The following is a 21,988-nucleotide window of genomic DNA, read 5'->3' on the forward strand; positions in this document are numbered from 1 at the left end:
TCCTGGGAGGACTTTCCCAAGTAGGGAAGGCCTGAGCTGGCCCGGCGCCTGGAGAATCAGGAGTTCTGCCTGTGATGTGCATTGAGGAGGTGGGGAAAGGCGGGTCTCATGGATGGTCTTCAGCTTCTAGCAAAGTCCTCAAGGCCCCGTCGAACCCATTCCGATCCTTACCCCCAGCCCAGGGCCAAGTAGTAAGTTTACAGTTGTTTCCCCCTTGTGTCCTCGCGTCCCCACTGCAGTGAAGGCCGGGCAGGCCTCCTCAGTCCTCCGGCAAACGGCCCTGCCCGCACCTTCCCTCCTGACTCCTGCTTGGGACAGAGGGGCTCTGGCTCCTTGACCGCTGAAGACCAGTGGGCAGGGGCAAGATGGGGGTCTAGCTACCTATGGATGAAAGCCACAAACGGAGCCCCCTCCCTGGGGAACTCCACCCAGACTCAGCAGGGATTTCTGAATACCCCAGGGGCTTCTGAGTGGCCTCTATTAGTCCCCCTGCTCCTGGGGCAACTTCGAGGAGGAGGAGTCGTGGAAGAGGAGGCCTCCTGTTTATCTGCTCCACCCCTCAGGGCAAACTGGGGACTGAGACCCACTGACGCCTTCTTGGGTGACTGGAGACGGCTGCAGTGGGGTCCCCGGGACTGAGTTTCAGCGGGCACTGCCCTAGTGAGGGGATGGGTGGAGTACCCCTCTGGCCAGCCCTGTTCCACCAGCACCCCCAAGCTGGGACAGGGGCGGGAGGGCGAGGGTTAGGTTTTGCACTATCGCTGTGATACCTTAAGGTGCCCTCTGATGGTGCACACATGTGCACAGGTGGCGACGCATCTGGCACAAGGATTTGGATCCACACCTCTGCACAAGTGTGAATACCTCTGTACACACGGACATGGCTGTGTGTGCACACGTGGGGTGGGGCAGGTGTGGAGAACTTAAGACTTCATGCGACCAGTCCGCGTGGCTCCCAGCCGTCTGTGCCCTCCTGCCCTGAACCTGGCAGTGCCCGGGGGCGACTGGAGGCTGCACAGGCCTGGACCTGGAACTGGCTCCATATTGCATCCTGTACATATGCCATAGAGGCTCGGGGTGGGGAGGCAGGGACAAGAACATCAATTAAAGGTCATGTCTGGGGGCTCACACCAGCCTGTGTCTCTCCTTTCTGTCAATGACCGCTCTGTGGTGGTCATTCCCTGTCCGCCCTTCCCTGTCCTCCCTGGCCCTGGAAGGAGCATGATGATGGGTGGTGACAGGTGGGGGGAGGTGGGCCCTGAAGGCAGGAAGTGAGCCCCTAGGTTCTGGGAGGCTCGGAGGCGGGGCGTGATTTTCCATTCACAGCCAGGAAACAGACACCGCCTGGGTGGAGGGCCCGGCTCTTGTGCTTCCTTGGCTCTGCCAACAAAGATAACTGCCCTCCGGTTTCAAAGCAGGGGCGGGGGGGGGGGGGGTTGTGCATTGGAAAGCATCTAACCAAAGGCAGGAAACTCAACTTCCCTTTTATGGTTGAGCCAGAGAGGCCTGTGCTCACCTAAAACCCCGAATCTGGTCCTCAGGGCAGAGCGCTCTTGGGCCTGCCGGGAATTTGTTCTAGTCCCTCCTCAGCTGCCCCTGCAAGCCTGAGAGCTCCCACACCCACTGGGCCGTTTGAGCCAGACAGATACGATTCTCTTTCATTTTGATTTTGAGTGGCTTACAAGCTCACTTTCGAGTTTTACACGGCACACACTGGAAATGGCAATGAGAGCTGTGCGGAGGTGCAAGAGAAGCTCCCCCCCACGTCCAGGTCCAGGTCACGGCAGGCCAGGCCAGCTCCCCGGTCACTGAGGCAGGACCCTGCTTGGTGTGACGATGAGCAGCCAGTGTCACTGGTCACTGCTGGCCTTCAGGGCCAGGCTGTGTAGGGGGACAGCACTGGAGCCCTACTGACCTCAGGACCCCTTTCTACCCCCAGCACGGAAGCGCCCTCTAGGGCTGGCTGAGAACTGGGTTCACGGAGGGCTGCCCACAGGAAGTCACTGCCCACTGGCAGCGAGTCAGCCCCACTGGTTCTGAAGCTCAAGGCCACCACAGCATCCCTGTCTCTTGCAGAACCTGGCCCTACCAAGACTGTTGAGTGTGACACCACAGTGACCATCATCAGGACAGGGTCCTTCGAAAAGGAAGTCCGAGTCTGTGCGAGGCCCTCAGGCCCCTCCCACAACGGCAGACCCAGCTCCAGCCATGCACCCCACTGCCCGGTGGGGACAGGCCTGTTGCAGGCGTCCTGGCACCCGCAGGCCTGGGGGCTGCGCCGGCACAGTCCACACTCAGCACGCACTCACAGCGCCCAGCAGAGAAGGCAGGCCCAGTGCTCAGGCCTGGGACCATGCCAGGTATACCCCCACCTCTCAGAGCAGCTTCCAATGGGGCCTCGCCGTCCTCACTCCCTTAGTGGCCTTACTCAGGTGGCAGAAATGCACAGAAAAGTCATATCTGTCACTGTCTGTAAGAAAGTCCCCAGAGGTTGGTCCTGGAGGCTTCCATCTGCACCTGCCCTCAGCTTGGCACCACCCAGAAGCCCGTCCCAGCCGCGCCGCCCAACTGGCACCCTGACTCTCACAACGGGAAAGAGTTCCCTCCCAGAGGCCACGGGTCCAACCTGAGCCCTCTCACGCGGAAGGCAGTGAAGCCTTCTCCGTGTCCTTTCTTTCTCTGCCTCACCCCCAGGTGTCGGCTGGGTGCAAAGAGGCAGACGGCCCCATAGGGGCGCCCTGCCCCCCAGCTTGGCACGCGCCATCTGACCGGGCATGGCCTCTCCCTGGCCAGACAGAGCAGGGTCACAGAGGGGCCGGGGTGGTGGTGCTGCCCAGGAGCAGACAGATATGTGCTGGTCTTATCTTTTCCTCCAGACCACTTTGGGCCTGGGGCAGTGTGGAGCTGGGAGTCCTGCTAGCTCAGGGGAAAGATAAGTGAGAGAGGTGGGGACAGGGAATAAGGGACGGAAGAATGGGGAGGAGATACTAGGAGCAAGAAATAGCCGCAGGCAAGGTGCTGGGGAGAATGAGCAGCTGGAAGTTCCAGGGTCGCGGCCACATCCTCCCCAGCCAGGACCGCATTTCAAGTGCCCACAGCCACACGTGGCCGGTGGCTACCATAGCGGGTAGCTAGGTCGAGGCGGCAACAATGCTAGTAAGTAGCAACACTTAAACCCAAGAAACAGAAATAGGCAGAAGAAAGGAAACAAACTATAGCAAAAAATACTTGGATCAGCTGCAGTGGACAAGACCCATTAAAGGCAGAAGGAATCTGGGTTCCTTTCTAGAAGGTAAGCTAGGAGCTAGGACCGCTTTGGCTGTCACGACGCTAATTGCTAAACGGCGGTTAGCGTCATGACTCAAGCTATTGCTATTGTGTCCTTTAGGGTCCTGAGATGTTATTACAACCTGGAGACCATTCTCGGAAGCAACTCCAGAAACATGCACTGGCAGTCCTCGCGAAGGGTGAGGGTGCTCCAGAGGGCCCACGGTCACCTGAACCTTTGGGAGAGAAGTGTCTCCCGGCATCGTGAGGTCGATGAGCCCACGGAGCCGTGGATAACAACATCCTCCACGCAGAACCCTGGCCAGAGCCTTCCACCCGGTCTCGCTCTGCGTTCCAGGTCAGCCGTTTATAAGGGGACAAGGTGCTTCTCAGACCACCCCCCGCATGCTGGCCTATCGCTGTGCTCTCTGTGCAGAGCTCTTCCTACAGTCCATCTGACCATGCATAGAGACCCACCTGCCGGGTGTAGGGACAAGGACAGCACTGTCCAGTATGCTCACTGGCTCTGTGCTGTCTCGGGAACAGCCCTGGCCGCTGGGCTCCAGGGTGGAGTCCCCACTGCCTTCCTTTTTTTTTTTAATTAACTTGAAAGAGAGAGAGACATCAATTTGTCGTTCCATTCATTTATGCATTCATTGTTCTCTGTATGTGCTCTGACCGGGGGTAGAACCCACAACCTTGAGGTGTTGAAATGACACTCTAATCAACCGAGCTGCCCAGCCAGGGCCCCGCTGACTTCCTGGGCAATGCCTCGGCCGGGCTCTGAAGTCTTAACTGCCCACCCCCCCCCCCCCCCCCGTGCACAGTCTTGGCCTTCAGCCACCTGAACCCCTGCCCACTTGGCAGCCTACGGCCTCCCTGACAAGTGTCTAACCAGCTGCCAATCTCTATTCTCCTCAGGAACCGTCTGCTTCTCCCTGGCAGCTGTAGTGCCCACTTGGCTTTAAAAATAAACTCGCTGTCTGCCTTTCTCCAGCCCAACCCCGTAACTCCCCCTGGGGTTGAGCCCGATCCTGGCTGCCTCTGGAAATAAGATGCCACCGTCACTCCAGAGGCCACCACCAGGGACGTATTCCCGCATCTCCACCGAGGACATGCTGTGGGGAGTTCACCCCAGAAAACTTCGTTTTTGTCACGAGGCATCAGTCACTTCTGTAATCTGAGGGTCACTCCTCAGTGGAGGGTTTAAGCACAGGAGCGGGGTAGTGGGAGGCAGGGCTCATCTTAGGGAGAGAGAGAGACTCCCAGGGTCGCCCAGACTGACGTCATTATAAAATCGTGGTGTCCAACCTTAACCGTTCCTCTCCGGTCCCCCCTCAAGCCTGGAGCTCTGGCTCGCCTGACCCCCACTTGCCCCTCCAGGTCATTCCGGGCCCATCTTCCCCTTTTGGTCCCAATCCTGGGAAAGTCTTTCAGTTCCTTATAGGCTCCTGCCCTTGGGTCTCCCACCCATTTATGAGTTCACCCCCCACTTTATGCAGCTAACGTCCTCGAGGTCTCAATTTCTGTCGTTTTGCTCCAGAGAGCCAGCCTGGAGGCCTCTCCACCCTCGTAGGCCACGGCAGCACCGTGAACGGGGGGCTGAGGCTGCCTTTTTCAGGGTCATATTCCCAGCAAGTCATCCGGTGCCTGCGACCTTCCTGGCGCTTCATACACGTTTGTGGAATGGGAAGCAGCAGTGCCGGCGACTACAGCAGGCTGAATGGCTGCGTGTTGTGCTAGGAGGAATGAAAAGGAAACAAAACTGCACCTGAAAATCCAGACTGGCCCACAACTGTTCCATGTACCTGAGGTTGAAGCATAATCTGAGTGGTATTTTGGGTGTGGAAGCTGAAGCTTCATTTGGGACCTACCCGTCGGCCTGTGCTCACCAGGGAACCTCGGTCCCGCTGCCCAGGAGGAAGCACAGCCTTGGTGCCGAAAGGAAAGAACGGCAACGTCACGCTTCCAGCACCAGGCACCTCGCCTCTGATGCCATAGAACTCATGGCCCTGAGTCATGCCGAGCTTCCTGCGGGCGGGGCACTGGCCAAAACCAGCAGCGCGGGTGATCCTCACACTTGCCAAATGCGCCAGGGCTGTAACTAGTACCTTCACCGGTAAGGAAAGCCAACCTTACAGGACGTGTCTCCTTGAACTATGTTGCTTCCAACACTCATCTGACACTTTTATGTAAAGGTCTTTTCTGCAACTAGGTGCCACCCGGGGTCTGGCTTCCTGCGGGTCTGCATCTTCTGCAGAGCCTTTACTAGAACCTTTGCGTGGGACCACCCAACACACCCTCGTGGGTGAGGACGCTGACGCACCGCCGGTCCTGTGGCCCAGGGAGGCAGCGCAGAGCTCAGAGGCGGAACAGGCCCACTGTTCCCAACACAAGCGCCAACCACCCTTCAAAGGACTTTTATGGGTTCTCCCCTTTTCAGAGAATGTCATAAATGTCAAGTATTTATAGTGTTCGCTTACTAAAATACTTGCCCAGAACCCCCCGGGCACTTAAGAAAGAATAAGAGGTAAAGAGAAAGCCCCAATAATCAGTGTTGCTGAAAGCGGGTGGAGACCAGACTCCTGTGTCCTCGGACGGGACTGCAGATTCAGAGAGAAAGTCCTAAGAAAGTATCAACTTCTCACCTGATTCCTCCTGCAAAGCCCCCAGTCAATGTGGCTTTTGTGGAAATTCCTACGGTGGTGGGAAACACACCACCTCAAAGAGCAACAGATTCATCAGAAAACTTAAAACTATAACCTAGCCCCGCCTCCCGACAAGTCCTGGAACAGGTGTGCGAAGACCACTGCCATTTCTCAGAGCACGTCTTCGCTGCCAGGGCCCTCACAGGCCGCGGCCCCAGGCCTGGGCTCGGCATTCCCCTTGGACGCCCCTAGCCTGCCCACCTTGCTCCTAATTCACGACACCCAGACACCGAGAAAGAACACCCAGGACACTGTGCCCCGCCCGGAGGAGCCCAGCACCTTCCCCAGCGAGGAAACCTTATTTCCATTGGAACAAAACTATGCTTTGACCAGACAGGAATGTGTATTTCATTGGCCTTCCTCTTATCACAATTTGGCCTAAATCTGTAGTTATTAAATCTGAGAACATTCTCTGAAAGCTAGATTTAATGTAGTTTTTGGTTTTTTAGGAAGACCCCAAAACTACATGTCAATCCTTGTTCAGAGCATTTATTACCTGAAAATACTAGATATTACCACCTGGGCGAGACTGCCTAAGACCCACCATTAAGCATCTGCATGGTCTTTTCATTTTGGTAAGTGGGGCAAATTCGCTTCTGTGACCCGAGTTCTCTCGAGAACACGGGGCCATGGTGAGGCCACCATGTTACCGGCAGCCGGAAGCATGAAACTGAACGTGTCCACAGCTGTGCCATTCACTAAAGTGGTCATTACAAAGCAAAAAAGATGGCAGGAAAACCACCCCAAGATGTGGTGAGTGAGAAACAGGATGTAGGAGTGTTTATAGAATAATGAGCTGTGATGGAATCCACAAAAATGGACCGACCGTCATACTTGGGGAAACTATTGAAAAGGGGTATTTACTTTTCATCCATTTAATATATATTGGTAGTTTTAGTTTTTAAGATGTGCATGTGTATTACTGTTTTAAATATCAACAGGACTTATCTAAGTTTGGAAGTTGCAGACCATTTTTATTTCCTACCTACTTTTCTGGGTTTAAAGATGAATAAGTAAGTGCATGTGTGCTTTTAAAAAAGAGACAACGGTAATAATGACTTTCTAGGGACTGGGCAATTATTGATGTATTTTGTTTTTATTTTCTGAGTTATCCAAGTTTTTTATAAGGAGCATATATAATAATACCTTTATAACCAGAAAAAAGTCATTAAAATAAAATAGCCCAACCCCCCCCCCCCCAAGGCAGTGGTAACTGTGTTTACAAAGAGACACCAAAGTCATTGACTTGCATTTTGAAAAAGGGCACATTTGTTGCCTATGAATTATGCCCCATAAAGCTAATTTTAAGAACTTAGAAAAAGCTTTAGGGCTCTTACATTTCATTTTCTGTAGTCTGTGTTCTAACTCATCAGCTACGTTTATGGAAAGTTATTTCATGCACACTAACAGTAGACGTTCCTCTCAAATTTCTGCGTTCCCTTTGGGAAAATTAAGTGAATTCTCTACTTTTGGTGGCTCTAATTTTGGGTTTGGGGTCCTGCAGCCTATTACTAAAGATAACTGTAATTCTGTTCAATAAATGCTTTGCTAAGCAAAAACAGACATATAGGTGCTTGGATGTACATAAATATTCCTGAAAAGAAATGTTAAAGTGATTACCTCTGAGGAATGGAAATAGGAATATGAGAACTTTCACTTTTTACTGTCTTTTAGTATTGACAAAAATTCTTTGTTTCGGTAAGTTTATTCATTTTTAATTGTGTTAAAAAACCCAAACTTACCCTCTTGATGTTTAAGTGTTCGGTTCAGTAGTGTTCTCTTCACATTTATGCTACAGATTTCCAGAGCTTTTCCACCTTGCAAAACGGAAACTCTACATCCATCAACTCGTTTCCCCAGCTCCTGGACATCACCATTGTACTTTCCGCTCCATGATTTTTCACGAATGGTAATACCGCATGGAAGTGGAACCCTACAGTCTTTGTCCTTTTGTGACTGGCCTGTCTCATTTAGTGCAGTGTCAAGACTCACCCATGGGACAGGCCTTTCTTCTTAAGGCTGAATACAGTCCACTGTATGTTTGTAATCTATTTTTTTTACCCACTCACCTGCCCATGGACAGGTGAGTCACTTCTACTTCTTGGCTATGGTGTATTCACTATGCTGTAATAAGCACGGGGGTGTAAACATCTCCTGGAGAGTCTGCTTTTGGTCATTTGGGATATATACCCAGCAGGGGAATGGATCGATTAATAAGTTTTTTATAAAGTAGTTTGGCTTCTCACCTGCATTTGGACTGACAGGGCTATTAAATTGCTACTGATGAAATTATAGAACCAGAGAACCGCCATAGACAGGGAAGACCAAAACGCACTCCTCCTGGCGTGGTTTCTTACTCTTCCTGCCTGCAGCGACTCAGACTCTGCACGTAGTTTCTGCTCATAGTTTTTCTGGTAATTGACTAAAGCCTTTTCCCTCCTCTGTGATGAGGCCTCCGAACACAGGTCCGAGTTGAATCAACTGTTTATAAACTGAGTAGGGTTGCCAATAAAAGTGCAGGATGCTCAGTTAAATTTGAATTTTGGATAAACAACAACTTTCCAAAATATCAGTATGTCCACTGTTGATCTGTGATTCCAGTTTAATCGGGCACCCTGTATTTTGTCTGGTAACCCCAAGTCAAGGGTAATGGGCTCCTGCCCAGGACATCTATTCCAGACCAACCTGTGTGGCCCTATTCACAACTTCCTCCAGCAGTGCCTAGCTAGCTGTACTACCGAATTTCTCATCCCCCCTCACCACATACAAACAGCCTCCAACCCCACCCTGATGCATACAGGTAGCTTGTATCTACCCTTCCTTCTCCCTGCAACTTCCCAGGATCTCAGCCCCCTACTCAGCAGGGCCGGCTCAAATGGCCACTCACTGCCTAAGGGCAATAAGTCCCCACCCCACACTGTCTTTTAAATCAACAAGCCCCAGAAGCAAACCCTGGAACTGAAGGGCACAATCACAAGATGGTCTATAATCATCACTGGCTCCAACGGTGCAGGTCCTTGCTCGATCACTTCCTCTCTGAATGTGAAGCAATCCACTGGCCATCGACACTTACCCTGTTCCCAGGGCTTTTTGCCATTAAGAGCATCTTAAGGAGCCCAATCCCTGTGCAGAGCACTCTGCAGTCACAGCCTGTCACCACTCTCAACAGCACCTGGGTACAGGTTGAGTAGGTCTCTGCCTGCTGGGCAGACAGCGCAGCTGCAGCAGGCTTCAGAAAGGAAAAAGAAAAAAAAAAAAATGGACAGGCCAAAGGAGCTCCCTGTCACTGTTCTTCAGTGTCCTCAGTGGAAAGACACATTTTCATTTCCACAGGACTACACAAACTAAAAATAAAATGAAAAAGAGCTATCCAGTTCTGTATCAGTTTTCCCCATGGTCAGGTCCCATTCAGGTCACTGGTTATGCCCGAGAATCGGTTATGCACAGTTGCGTGGCTCTGCTGTGCCCGGAGTTGAAGGCTGCCAGCCACCCGTGCCCTCTGCGCTGGGCCCGAGAGCGGAGCAGACAGAGTGCTCTCGGGAGGCGCGGCCCAGGGTAAAGGAGAAACCCGGTCAGCTCTTCCTTGGGGCGCCGGCAGTGGGCTTCCTTTTCTTTCACAGCATGTCAAGGGCAGGGCAAGGAAATGCTGTGCCACTTCTTCAGGATTGAGAGGGCAGGAGAGAAAACCAGCTCACAGCAAACATGGTCACCATGTCCTCATCTCTTTTCCCAGTTCTGAGTCACTTCCTAATTCCTCAAACATGAAATTTCTAAGTAATGACACGAACACATTCACACACAAGGTGTGTGGTTCTTTTCGCACGGGCTACATCACAGTCATAAACCAGAAGTCTTGATGACTCCAGGCAGCCATCAGTCACCCTGAGCTGGCAGGGGAGATGACGTCGTGTGCTAAGTCAGTTCTAACCCGCCTTGAAACAAAGGAAACCATTACCTCTCCCCCCTTCACTCTGGCCCACACTTCCTAGGATTCAGGTGTACCTGCACCCTCATCTCAGAAAGAGCAAAGGAGGCTGGACTGGGCCACTGGGCGACGGCTGTGCACACCTGGATTCTGCTGAGGTCCACTCCAACCTCCCTGTTCTTCACACCCCCATGCCGCAGGCTTCCCATCTAACTACGGCAGGCAAACCATGTATTGTCTATCAACATAAGCCATTAAAACGTAGAAATACTGTTTTAAATTCTATGTAGCAAAGAAAACATTTTATCTCTGATGCCAACACCTACTGGAGGCATTAATAATCCGTTCTGATGGCAAATCTGACCAAAAGTGCACTTTTAAAACTAGCAGTGACTTAACTGCTCCCACAGCTTCCAAGCAGCTCAGTTTATTGCCAGGTATGTCCGGCTACCCAGCTTACCATCCGTGCTGTGCTGCCAGGGATGGGCCCTCTGCCTGACCTACAGTCTGTTATGGCCTAGGGAACAGAGGGCATTGTTGCAATAAATGCAACCCTCTCCCACACCCATCTCTGATGGGAAGGTAGATGGAGCACCCCTCCCAGAAGGCACTCCTCTTGAGAGCCAAAGGGAGCCAGACTCGGGAGTGTTACTGGTTTCTGTGCTTAGGCCTCAGCCTCCCCCTCCTCCTGCACAAAGCCACCTGCCCTTCCCAGATCATGATGCATGAATACACCAACCCACTGAGCCATAGCAACCCCAGAGTTCTAACCCAGCAGTGAAAGAAAGGTATCTTGCCCTGGCTGGTGTGGCTCAGTGGATGGAGTGCTGGCCTGTAAACCAAGAGGTCACTGGTTCAATTCCCAGTCAGGGTGCATTTCTGGGTTGCGGGCCAGGTGCCTGGTTGGAGGCATTGGAGAGGGAACGGATCCATGTTTTTCTCCCTCTTTCTCTGTCCCTCCCTTCCCCGCTCTCTAAATATAAATTTTTTTTTAAAAAAGGCATCTCAATCTCACAAACCTCTACTCAGTTTTCCTGCTCATGCATTCCCACCAACATCAACTTACAGGTGAATGAATGTACAGAAACCGGTTTTTGTTTCAGGTTTTCTGTGTAAGCCATCAAGGTCTCGTGTACCATTTTATACAAAGAATGGGGTAAATACCCTCGACATGACGTTCCCTGGCAACTGAGTTTTCAAGCTTGGGAAAAGATGCACAGACCACAGATGAATCTTCTAAGCTGTATTTGGAACTGACAAAACATTTGGAACCGAAAGAAATCCTTCTAGACAAAGCCCTGAGCACAGAGTCTGCCTCCAACCACAAAGTTAACATCAACTGCACAGACAAAATTAGCAACAAGGGATCTTTGGCACTAGAAGGGGTAATCCTTAGCTGCTCATACAATATCCAAACTATACTCCAGATATCAGATTGATTGCTGGTTAATAGTTGAATTTTACATTTAAATTATGTTAAAAGTTGGAAGTTTTAGCTAAGTTTTTCGGTATCAATATCCTAACCACATGTAACACTTAGCACCTGAGGTAGAGACTTCTGTCAGAGAAAACACAGAGAGAGTACAATGAAGATTCCCAATATTGAAAGCATATAGCCAAATATTTTTGATTCAGCAAGCCGACCCTGAAATGCAGAACTCTTACCTCTTTAATTTCTGTAGAGACTTTGCACAAGAGTAGGACTTTCTTCTGTTTAAACTGCTGGATTTTGGAATACTATGGATCACACTAAACCCAAACTGGTCTGACATCATTATTCAAAAACACAACTGCATTAGTGACAACATATAAAATCTTTTAAATTCTCCACGATGTGTGGCCATAATGAGTGACAAACGTGTAATTCCACTTCATGATTCTAATATTTGATGGTAACTGTGAACTATTATAGATTTATGATCTATAGGTGAGTCACAATTTTATTTCCAAACTCTGAACAGTATAGGTACAGGTCTTTATTATTTTCAGGTGTTAAAGCTCTTCGTGAGATTACATGATTTTATTTTTTTTTTAATTTATTTTTAGACAGAGAAGGGAGAAAGAGAGAGGGAGAGAAACATCAATACGTGGTCACCTCTTGTACACCCCACACTGGAGACCTGGCCCGCAACCCCGACATGTGTCCCAACTGGGACTCAAACTGGCGACCCTTTGATTCGCAGGCCGATGCTCAACCCACTGAGTCACACCTGCCAGGGCTACATGATTTTATAAAGACAAAATTAATCTGATACCGGGAACCTTTCTATTAAAATGAACAGCAACAGTAGACCTTCGACTTCAGGTAATTTTCTTCAGTCAGGAAAGACCTTTCCTTTAGAAAAAGGCATTTCTTGAATTAAGTTCAAGTATAACATATTTGCCTTTTACTGAATGCTGGCTGGCCAAAAAGTTATCATAAACTATACGGTATTTTTAGAAGTGTACTGTCTCTTAAATAAGACAAAAAGCACAGAGATGGACATTCATAAGCTTAAGGATAAAGCACAGGTACGACTAATAGGAATAACATTTAATTGCATTCTCAGGATAAACTGCTTAGAGCAAGCAGGCTGTTCTGAACCATCACTGACCCTGTGACCACGAGCACCGGAGGATGCTTCGCTACCATCACAGTTCTTCCAACCTTTTTCTTGAAGCTCCAAGCTCACGACAAATGACCAGCAATAGTTTGTCTCTTAATGCCTTTCACCACAGGCTTGGTTTCACTTCTCCATACCACTTCCTGAGAGGTAAGCAGCTCCCAAGACTTGGAAAAGTAAACTGTCTAACTTCGTAGCAAGAAGAAATGACAGAATTAAGGTGACTAATGATGGTTTTTTTCCCCCTTTAAAGATACAGGTGTCCCTCTAAAAGACACGCAGGAGTCCTAATATTCAGAAACATTTTTGAAGGCAAAGTTCATTTTTATCAAAATAATTCTATAGACAGAAATTATTCATCAAGGAAAATCCCCAGAAAAGCTGACTTCAAATGAAGTAACACACTTGTGGTTTTACATGAAATATCGAAACAGGCAAAACTAAGTCATCAGGCAAACTCCAAGCCACAAAACGCACGTTTAACATTTCTTTAGGGGAAACTGTTATCTAAATCTCCCCGGAAATTTGAACTAAGAAAAAGGTCTGTTCATTTTACAACTCTCCGCAAAGAACAGACTTTGAGGAAGAGAGCAGAAAACACGCCACAGCCCCGCAAACCCACCGCACGCTGAGGCCTACAAACAGCATCGGCACCTGGTTCCAGTATGTGATGCACTCGGCTTGTCTAGGGAGTCAACACCGTATGACAGATCACGTCTCACCTACACAGCAGTTCACAGGAATGTGATTTCAACAGGAAAAATTGCTGGGAGGCTTTTTATGCAAGTATCTTGTCAGTTCCAGAACAAAAGCCAGAATATTTTTATTGATTCAATGTAGACCCAATCAAAGGGTTAAGCTGGACACTGACAAGGCCTTCTTCTTCTTTTTTTTAAATTTTATTTATTTATCTTTAGAGGGGAAGGAGAGAGGGAGAGAAACATCCATGTACGGTTGCCTTTTGTGCACTCCCTGCTGGGAACCGGCCTGCAACCCAGGCATGCGCCCTGACTGGGAATTGAACTGCGATCCTCTGGTTCGCAGGCCTGTGCTCAATCCACTGAGCTACACCAGCCAGGGCCCAAGGCCATCTTCTTAATACAGGTTCACAGATGTCATTAGGGGGAAATCTGGCAGACTCCTATGTTCCAAGGCTGAAGGAAATATACTAAGAAAGCAGGGAGATTTGCGAAATCCATGCCACAAAGAAAACTTTAGTGAGAGAATGAAAAGACTTTTAAACGTGTATACACTTGTGAAGTGGTTTAGGAAATCTTTCCACGTACTTTAAAAAGGTGGACAATTATCTGGACACAAAGGATAACATCCTCATCAGAACAAGCCGAGGTGAACCACCAGGCCACTGTGTGCAGAAACCGAGGGGGTGCCTCCGGCGCTGAACACCTGCCTGGAATTCCTGCCTCTCTCCTTCCTTCCCCACCCCTCTCAAATCCCCACCTTTCCACGGGCAAAGCCACGCTGTACTCCTCCAGGCTCTGAAGACATGGGTGTGAGTGTATGTGAATTTTTGGTCTTTCAATGAAGAAATCTGCTTGAAGCTTTAGTGACATAAGAATTAATGGGCAGTTCTTTAGCTTAGCTAGGCTTACATGTTTAAAATCTTGCCTGTATTCTTAGAATTATTTCTTTATTAAACATCTGGTTTGAAGGAAACAGTGCATGTCTATTAATTATGCAGGATACATACAAATTTTCCAAAATATTCCCTGCAGTCTCATCTGAGCTTATTTTTTTGCTTAAGATGTTTAGAGATGCTGAGGAACTTCTCTAGGTCAAAATTTACAGATTACAAAAAAAAAGCGGCAGTAGCAGCAAAATAAAGGTAAATGCGTGGCTAGAAAAATAAGCTTACATTTTCCTGAGTTGCTCTGGTCTGAAGGTGGGAGTGAGAGAAATGCAATGGAGAGCAACAAAAAAAAAAAAAGAAAAAGAACTCCACAAAGGTGCTAGATGTTCTAGGATTCTCCTAAACAATGGACAACTGGCATTTTTAAATTAAGACATAAGAAAATAATATTTTTGGAATTTCAAAGCCTGAAGAGGCCCAAGAGAGTTCCTGTCGGAAGAGTGCGCCCCAAAGGAAACGCCCCCTGGTGAGGCAGCGCCCCCCCTTCACCCCCCCCCAGACTCCACCAAGCTCTTGCTCAGCAGCCGCTCATAAACTGTCAGACAAATGCTGTGAACGGGGAGGGCGAAGCTCTCCAACAGATGAATACAAGATGAGAAAAGGCAACAAAATATCGCAAGGTGTGAGTGTTATTGAGCATTAATGTTTGTCACCGACAAATAGATATGCCTACTAATATATTTGTGGGGAATAAACACTGAAATTCTCTTTAGGTCTATTTATAGAAAAAATCCCTGATCTGACGGGTCTTCCAGGCAGAAACCTACATTGGCAGAGATATGCAAATTATACAAATGCCACAGTAAATTATAAAAAAGAAGGAATTTGAATTCAGGCCTTCTGCCTTATGCAGCACAAGAAGCTCCTAGCATTCTTGGCTTACAAGGAAATGTTTGTATTTCTAACGTCAACATATAAAGGAAATATCCATCGCCAGTTTCTTAAACTAGAGAGAAACAGGTTTCTTCCGGATGGAGATTTAAGGCAAATCAACAGGTCCACAACTACACATCCTATTAGGGCTCATTTTCCAAGCGTGGCTTTGCTTTGTGATAGAGGAATCTTAATAATAATTCTAAACCAGGTCTCCACATCGCTGTAGCACTTAAATTACATACGCACCATCAAAACATATACTGGAGATGCTTGATATTTAAAGGAGACTTGCAACGAATAATTTGTCTCCTTTGAAAATACAAACAGGTTTTTAAAGACAGATACAACTCTGGGCACATGAATGAGATTCAAAGATTTCTTGAGTAAAGAAGGGAAGATCTCAACCCCCTGCTATGGATTTACTTTCTAAGACTAAAAACTGAATTTCTCCTCCTTACCTATTTGAAATCATCCCTGCAACAAAAGAGGCACTTTTATTAGGTGTAGCATCTGTTAAAACTTGAAACCCAGAGTAGAATTTGTTGAACAAAGTAAGAACGCTGGCCTAATAGGCATTACCTTGGGATTTTTTTCCCCTTTAATATAAAAGTATAACTACAGTGGTCCAATGTACAAGTACAAAAAAAATTCTCATACTAAAAAAAAATAATAATACCGTAATACTGTACATACAAAAACCGTTCAACAAGAATGATTTAAATATATCTGTTCTTTTCCGGATCTGGAAGACACAAAGGTAAAGTTCTGTATTATTGCCGGAACACGTCTGGAACACGTGCCCAGGAGCACTACTCTGCCCTTCTTTTCCCCTGTCCCAGCCCTGCCTTTACAGTCCCCTGAGCTCAGACCACAAGCCAACAGCATCCCTGAAGATAACCAGAGCCAAATGTTTACTCAATGGAAGTCATTATTCAGTGAGCCGTTGCTTACTATAAACTATGAAAAGCACAAGTTTTAAGCCCAGCCAAGATTAAATCCAGACGGAGGTCTTCCCATTCCCTGATTTGCTACTTGCACTGCTTTTGTTGGACCCGGCTTTAGACCCCACTTTGGCTTTTTTCCCCCGGGCAACATGGGGGTTGTTTTGGTGAGTGTAGGCCTGGATCGCTAGGTCCAAGCGTTCCTGAGCCATTCTGATCTCCCGCTGCAGGGTCTCCAGGTCGGCTGGGAGGTGCTCCTCATGGCTGCCGTACTGCTGTTCCTGGGCGATGTTGGCTTTGTTTTGCTTGTAGGCGATCTTAGCATTGGACAGTTCGGTGTACTGGATTTGATCCGGTTTGACAGCAATGTTATAGCCAGGGGGAGCAGATGGTGTATTCCAAGTGAAAGGATAATTATAAACACCCGGGTCTTCCAGTTCCCTCCTTTTACTGTTTAGTGAGTCTCGAATCGTCCCAAATCCTAAATGAAGCATCTCCCAAATGTTAAGCAATAGGCAAAGTCCTGTAACCCCATACATTATCAGAAGGAAGATGGTCTTTTCAGTGGGTCTAGAAATAAAGCAGTCTATCTTATGAGGGCAAGGAATTCTACTGCACACATAAGATGGGTGGACTTGGAAGCCATAGAGAAAATACTGCCCTATCAGAAAGCCCACCTCAAACACGGTCCTTGCCAGCAACTGTAGCACGTAGATTTTCATGAGACCATCCTCCCGAATCCGCCGTCGGCCATCATGCTTGGGTTTCGGTTGGTTTTGCTCTTTATTTTCTTTTTCACTTTCTAATTCCATTTCTGGATACATCATGGGATCCTCTTCATGGTCCTCTTCTGTTTCTTCCAGAGCCCGGTGCTGTTTCCAACGCATCGCGTAGGGTTTGCTCCGGGCTGCCTTCTTGTCTGCTTCGCCGTGCTCCATCTTGGCGATCTTGTGAATGGCGTAGCCCAGGTACATCACCGAGGGGGTTGCCACCAGGATGATCTGGAACACCCAGAAGCGCACGTGGGAGAGAGGCGCGAAGGCATCATAGCAGACATTCTCGCAGCCTGGCTGCTCTGTGTTGCACACAAATTTGCTTTGCTCGTCGTAGTAGATGGACTCTCCCCCCACGGCTGTGAGGACGATCCGGAAGACGATCAGCACGGTGAGCCAGATCTTGCCCACGAACGTGGAGTGGTTGTGGATCTCCTCTAGCAGGCGAGTCAGGAAGCTCCAACTCATGGTGACTGAGCTGGCGGACCCTGATAGAAATGGAAAAATACCAAAGGAAACCTCAACAGATATTAAGATTTTAACAATTAAACTTTTTACTGATTATCTTTAGAAACTATTTTTCTGCATACCTGAAATCTAACTTGAAGGCTCATACTAGAATGATTGTTAAAATAAATAGCATCTCTCTACTACCCTTGGGTAGGACAATTCACCTCAGTCTATCAGCACTTGTTTGGGCCACCAAATTAGAAAGTCAAGTTGGCTTTGATGTCTCCCCTAGTTTAAAAGGTAAAATTGTAGCTATTACTTTAGATATATTTTTCAGACACAGTATCCTGGATTCTTTACGCAAATTATTTCATAATGCCTTCAAAATTTTGTGAGATACAGATTAAAAAAATATATTTGGTCCACCCTGGCTGGTGTGGCTCAGTGGATTGAGTGCCGGCCTGTGAACCTAAGGGTCACCAATTTGATTCCCAGTCAGGGCACATGCCTGGGTTGCAGGCCAGGTCCCCGGTGTGGGGTGCGTGAAAGGCAACCACACTGATACTTCTCTTCCCTCTTTCTCTCTTCCTTCTCCCTGCTCTAAAAATATATAAATAAAATCTTAAAAAAAAAAAAAGGTACTCCAATCATGATAAGACTATCACATAATGGAGACACTTAGGCTAGATTCCACTGTGAAGAAGTACCTTATTAGAAAACTTAAATTTTAGACTTGGTGACAAAGTATTAAAAATAATTTAAAAGGCCCTGATTGGTGTGGCTCAGTGGACTGGGGTGTTGCTCCCACAAACCAAAAGGTTGCCCATTTGATTCCCGGTCAGGGCACAGGCCTGGGTTTCAGGCCAGGTCTTCAATTCAGAGTGTGCGAGAGGCAACCATACATCGATGTTTCTCCCCACCCCCCCAAAATAAATAAAATATTTAAAAATAATAAAAAAGGCCCTGGCCAAGTGGCTCAGTTGGCTGGAGCACTGTCCCATACACCAAAAGGTCATGGGTTCAATCCCCAGACAGGGCATGTACAGAAGGCAATTGATTGATGTTTCCCTCTCACATCAATGATTCTTTCTTTAAAAATCAGTAAAAACACACCCTCAAGTGAGGGGGGCAGGGGGAAGCGCCCTGGTCAGGTACCTCAGTCGGTTAGAGCATTATCCCAATATGCAAAGGTTAAAGGTTTGATCCCTGCTCAGGGCACATACAAGAATTAATCAATAAATACACAAATAAGTGGAACAACAAACTGATGTCTGTCTCTTTCTCCCCCTTTCTCTCTCTAAAAATAATTTAAAAAATAATTTAAAAGATTCTGTATTATGTTTATAGTGAATGTAAAAAAAATATCTGCAAATTGAACCGTGAAGGCACTAAATCCATAGGCAAATCCAGTTAAAATGGCATTTTGAAGGACAGTTTTATTCTGAGATTCTCAAAACTGTGTCCAGAATCCTGGTTAAAAACCATCTAAATAAGGTAATATTTACAAAATCCCTAATGTTACCCATGACATTACGTACACCTAGCTTTTCTCCTTCTCTCCCCCAGTTTGCTTCTGCAGCTTGGAGGCGATTATCAGCACCATCAAAGAAGTTTAAACACACTGTACCTGTTGTCTGGAACTTCCGCTATCCAAAATTTTCTTAGAGAAATGATGTCTTGCTTACAACTTTTCCAGATTCCCTCTGGAAAGGGAAAAGAGAGAGAGAGAGCATAAGCTTCCTCCCACAGAAAACAGTGGATCACTAACACGTCATTTTCAGGAAGAAACGTTCTCTGTCTGCCACAGAAATCAATCAGTATAAGACAGACAGAAACAGGCTTGAGCCTGAATACCAGTTTCTCCCAACACATGTGGTGGGAGGAACTTCACAGCAGAGATCCAGAGCGTCTTAGACATTGTAGTCTAAGACAACACGACAGGAAGATGAGTCACTCGTGAACGTCGAAGCAGATGAACTCATGCATCTATAGGAAAAAGCCAGAGCAGAAAAATCTCGACAAATCTGAACCGGGTCACTAGAGGCCCTGTGAAAACGCTCACCCGTGTGCTCTACTCCCTCTCTGTCCCTGGAGCAGCCCATACTTCTCACCGGGGAGGGAGCAGCCGACAGCTGGTTCTCAGTCACTGGGACACCCATGTCCCACAGGAGGTAGGAGGTGATTTACACATTCAACTGCTCACAGAAAGAAAACAGCTGCATCTGTACTGCAGTTTTAAAAAATAACAACCCAGTCCTGGATACTCTGGCTCAGTGGATTGAGTGCCAGCCTACAAACCAAAGGGTCATTGGTTCAATTCCCAGTCAGGGTGCAGACCTGGGCTGTGGGGCAGGTCTCCAGTAGGGGATGCTCAAGAGGCAACTACACATTGTTTCTCTCCCTCTCTTTTTCTCTCCCTCCCCCTCTCTAAAAATAAATAAATAAAATCTTTTAAAAAATCCAAGACAAATTACTGCTTATCAAATTCTGTCAACTTTGTAAAGCTATGGCCAAGATACATTCATTCAATGCCAACTTTGTTCATTTATTAATTTAATGAATAAAATTTAAACAATTCCTAAGTGCTCACAGTCATGTAAAAACACTCTGAGTGGGGTGAGAGGAAGGAAAAAAACCCTAAATGATGTTCGAAAGGCCGATGAAAGTAGAGGACAAGAAGCGCAGCATCTGCATCACACGAGTCCAGACTCAGAACCTGACCACACAGACGTCTCCCAGGACTCTGACCACGCCCACCACAGCCCGCTGTCCAGCTGAGCTCACTGCTCCCCTCTGACTACACGCACCTTACAAAACCTCAAAACACGAAGAACATAACGCGCAACCACTGAATGGTGGTCACAATCAGGCTCCCACTACAAAACTCCATCACGACTCTCACGCACCTGAGTTTGGACTCGGCTTTGCCCCACACGCCACTCTAAGGCGCTTCCCCTGAGCCTGTGACTCTATTTGCTCCAGAATGCCGCGAAAGTGGGGCTGTCACTTGCTTAGAAAAGTCATCTCTGTACCTCCATTCATATCTTTTAAAATAATTATTGCTATGCAAGAATTTCTCAAAAGTTCAGCATCTCCTACAATAACCTTAACATTTTTGCAGGGAGGAGAAACTGGCAACAAGCCCTTCAAGGCTTATATATGTTATAAAGAGCCTTTTTAAAAATTATTATTTATTATTTATTTATTTATCTTTAGGGGGGAGGGGAAGGGAAGGAGAGAGGGAGAGAAACATCAATGTATGGTTGCCCCTTGTGAGTCCCCTGCCGGGCACTGGCCTGCAACCCAGGCATGTGCCCTGACTGGGAATTGAACCGCAATCGTCTGGTTCGCAGGCCCGCACTCAATCCACTGAGCTATGCCCGCCAGGACTAAAGAGCCATTTAAACACACCCAAAAGCACACACCACATACTGGTTACGCTGTAGGCCTGGAAAATGCTAACCCCTGGAGCCTGATTTCCCACGGCACTCCTGAGTGCCACAGCACTCCGTGTCCATATCTGGAGCACAAATGACATGTTTAGGATCTCAGCACCAGCACAAAACGGGGACAGACAATCGTCTTTCTAAGATAACCATGGACTTCCTAAACTCAGCGGCATGGTCACCACTGCTTCTCTCTCCTGAGCAGTCAGTAGGTTTTTCTTTGACACTCTTCTTTTTCCTCTCCTTGCAAGCATTAAGAGAATGGTTTACAGATCACAGAGCACATTACTTCAACAGGATGGTGGGAGAGAGTGGGGGAGAGTGGAAAGGGGGTGAATTGAGTAGAATGGTGGGTGACAATTTCTAAGCAGAACTTGTCACTGCCAAGTGTGGTCTCATTGTGTTCTTGCTCCACTAACAGACCAAACTTTTTTTTGGCACTCTGCTATCAGAAGCCTATGATTCAGGACATAGTTTTCTCTGGCTTCCAAATAAACTTGGTAATAGAGCAGGGAGAGAAGAGTGTGCGACTAACCTGTAAATGGCTCTCATGAAAAAACAGAAACCAGTTCCATACTGCATCTATGAACAGAAAATGACGGGAACACGTGACAGGTGCTGGCCAGAGATGGGGGAACAAATGCCCAACACCTCACTATTTAGGAAAGCCCCAACTGATTTATGTGTACTTTTATACTTAAAATCTTCTTGAATATATCCTTTAAGCTTTGACTGAATTTATCTACAAATTCTAGGTAAGTGATATTATTAAGTCCAAGAAATGTCAATCTGCATGGTGCTTGCATTGTACTATTATCTGACTTTCTAAGAAGGTCCTAGCAATTGACAATGCCTGGCAACATGTGATTACAACTTCACTTCGAGATCGTCAGCAGTCTGATATACCACTGGTATTTTAAAATTATGTCAATTTGTATGTTTTTAAAAAGAGGTATTTATTTTCTAGGGAGAGGGGAAGGGAGGGAGAGAGAGGGAGAGAAACATCGATGTGCACGAGGAACACACGTCAACTGCCTCTCCCACGCCCCCAGCCAGGCACCTGGCCCACAACACAGGCCTGTGCCCTGACCAGGAACCAGACTGGTTTGTGGGATGACGCCCAACCCACTAAGCTGCACCAGCCGGGGTTCAATTTGATATGTTTTTAACACAAGAGGATACACATTCTCCATATTCTCCCCTGTGGACTAGGTCCTACCCTTTTGCTTATTTATCTGCAAAATATAGTCTTAATATAATACAGACATTAACCATTTGACATTTAATATAAACACCTCATTTTATTGTCTTCCTTCAGATTTTATTATTTTTATATAGTATCAATTTCTTG

The 21,988-nt window shown here is 47.5% G+C and overlaps 1 protein-coding gene across 3 annotated transcripts in view; it reads right to left on the reverse strand.

Moving 5' to 3' along the window:
* Window positions 1-15,598: 15,598 nt before the first annotated feature.
* Window positions 15,599-21,988, reverse strand: part of GJC1 (gap junction protein gamma 1) — a 29,153-nt gene continuing 22,763 nt past the window's right edge. For all 3 annotated transcript variants that reach the window (XM_037162196.2, XM_037162195.2, XM_053660895.1), the window contains exons 2-3: window positions 18,819-18,894; window positions 15,599-17,229 (exon numbers count right to left, since the gene is read on the reverse strand). In XM_037162196.2, the coding sequence (XP_037018091.1) occupies window positions 16,019-17,209 (1,191 nt within the window). In that variant the 5' untranslated portion in view covers window positions 17,210-17,229; window positions 18,819-18,894 and the 3' untranslated portion in view covers window positions 15,599-16,018. The remainder of the gene's footprint in view (window positions 17,230-18,818; window positions 18,895-21,988) is intronic.

This window comes from Artibeus jamaicensis, unplaced genomic scaffold (genome assembly GCF_021234435.1).
Source record: "Artibeus jamaicensis isolate MK-2021 breed Jamaican fruit bat unplaced genomic scaffold, CSHL_Jam_final contig_2259, whole genome shotgun sequence".
In the NCBI taxonomy this organism is placed as follows: domain Eukaryota; kingdom Metazoa; phylum Chordata; class Mammalia; order Chiroptera; family Phyllostomidae; genus Artibeus; species Artibeus jamaicensis.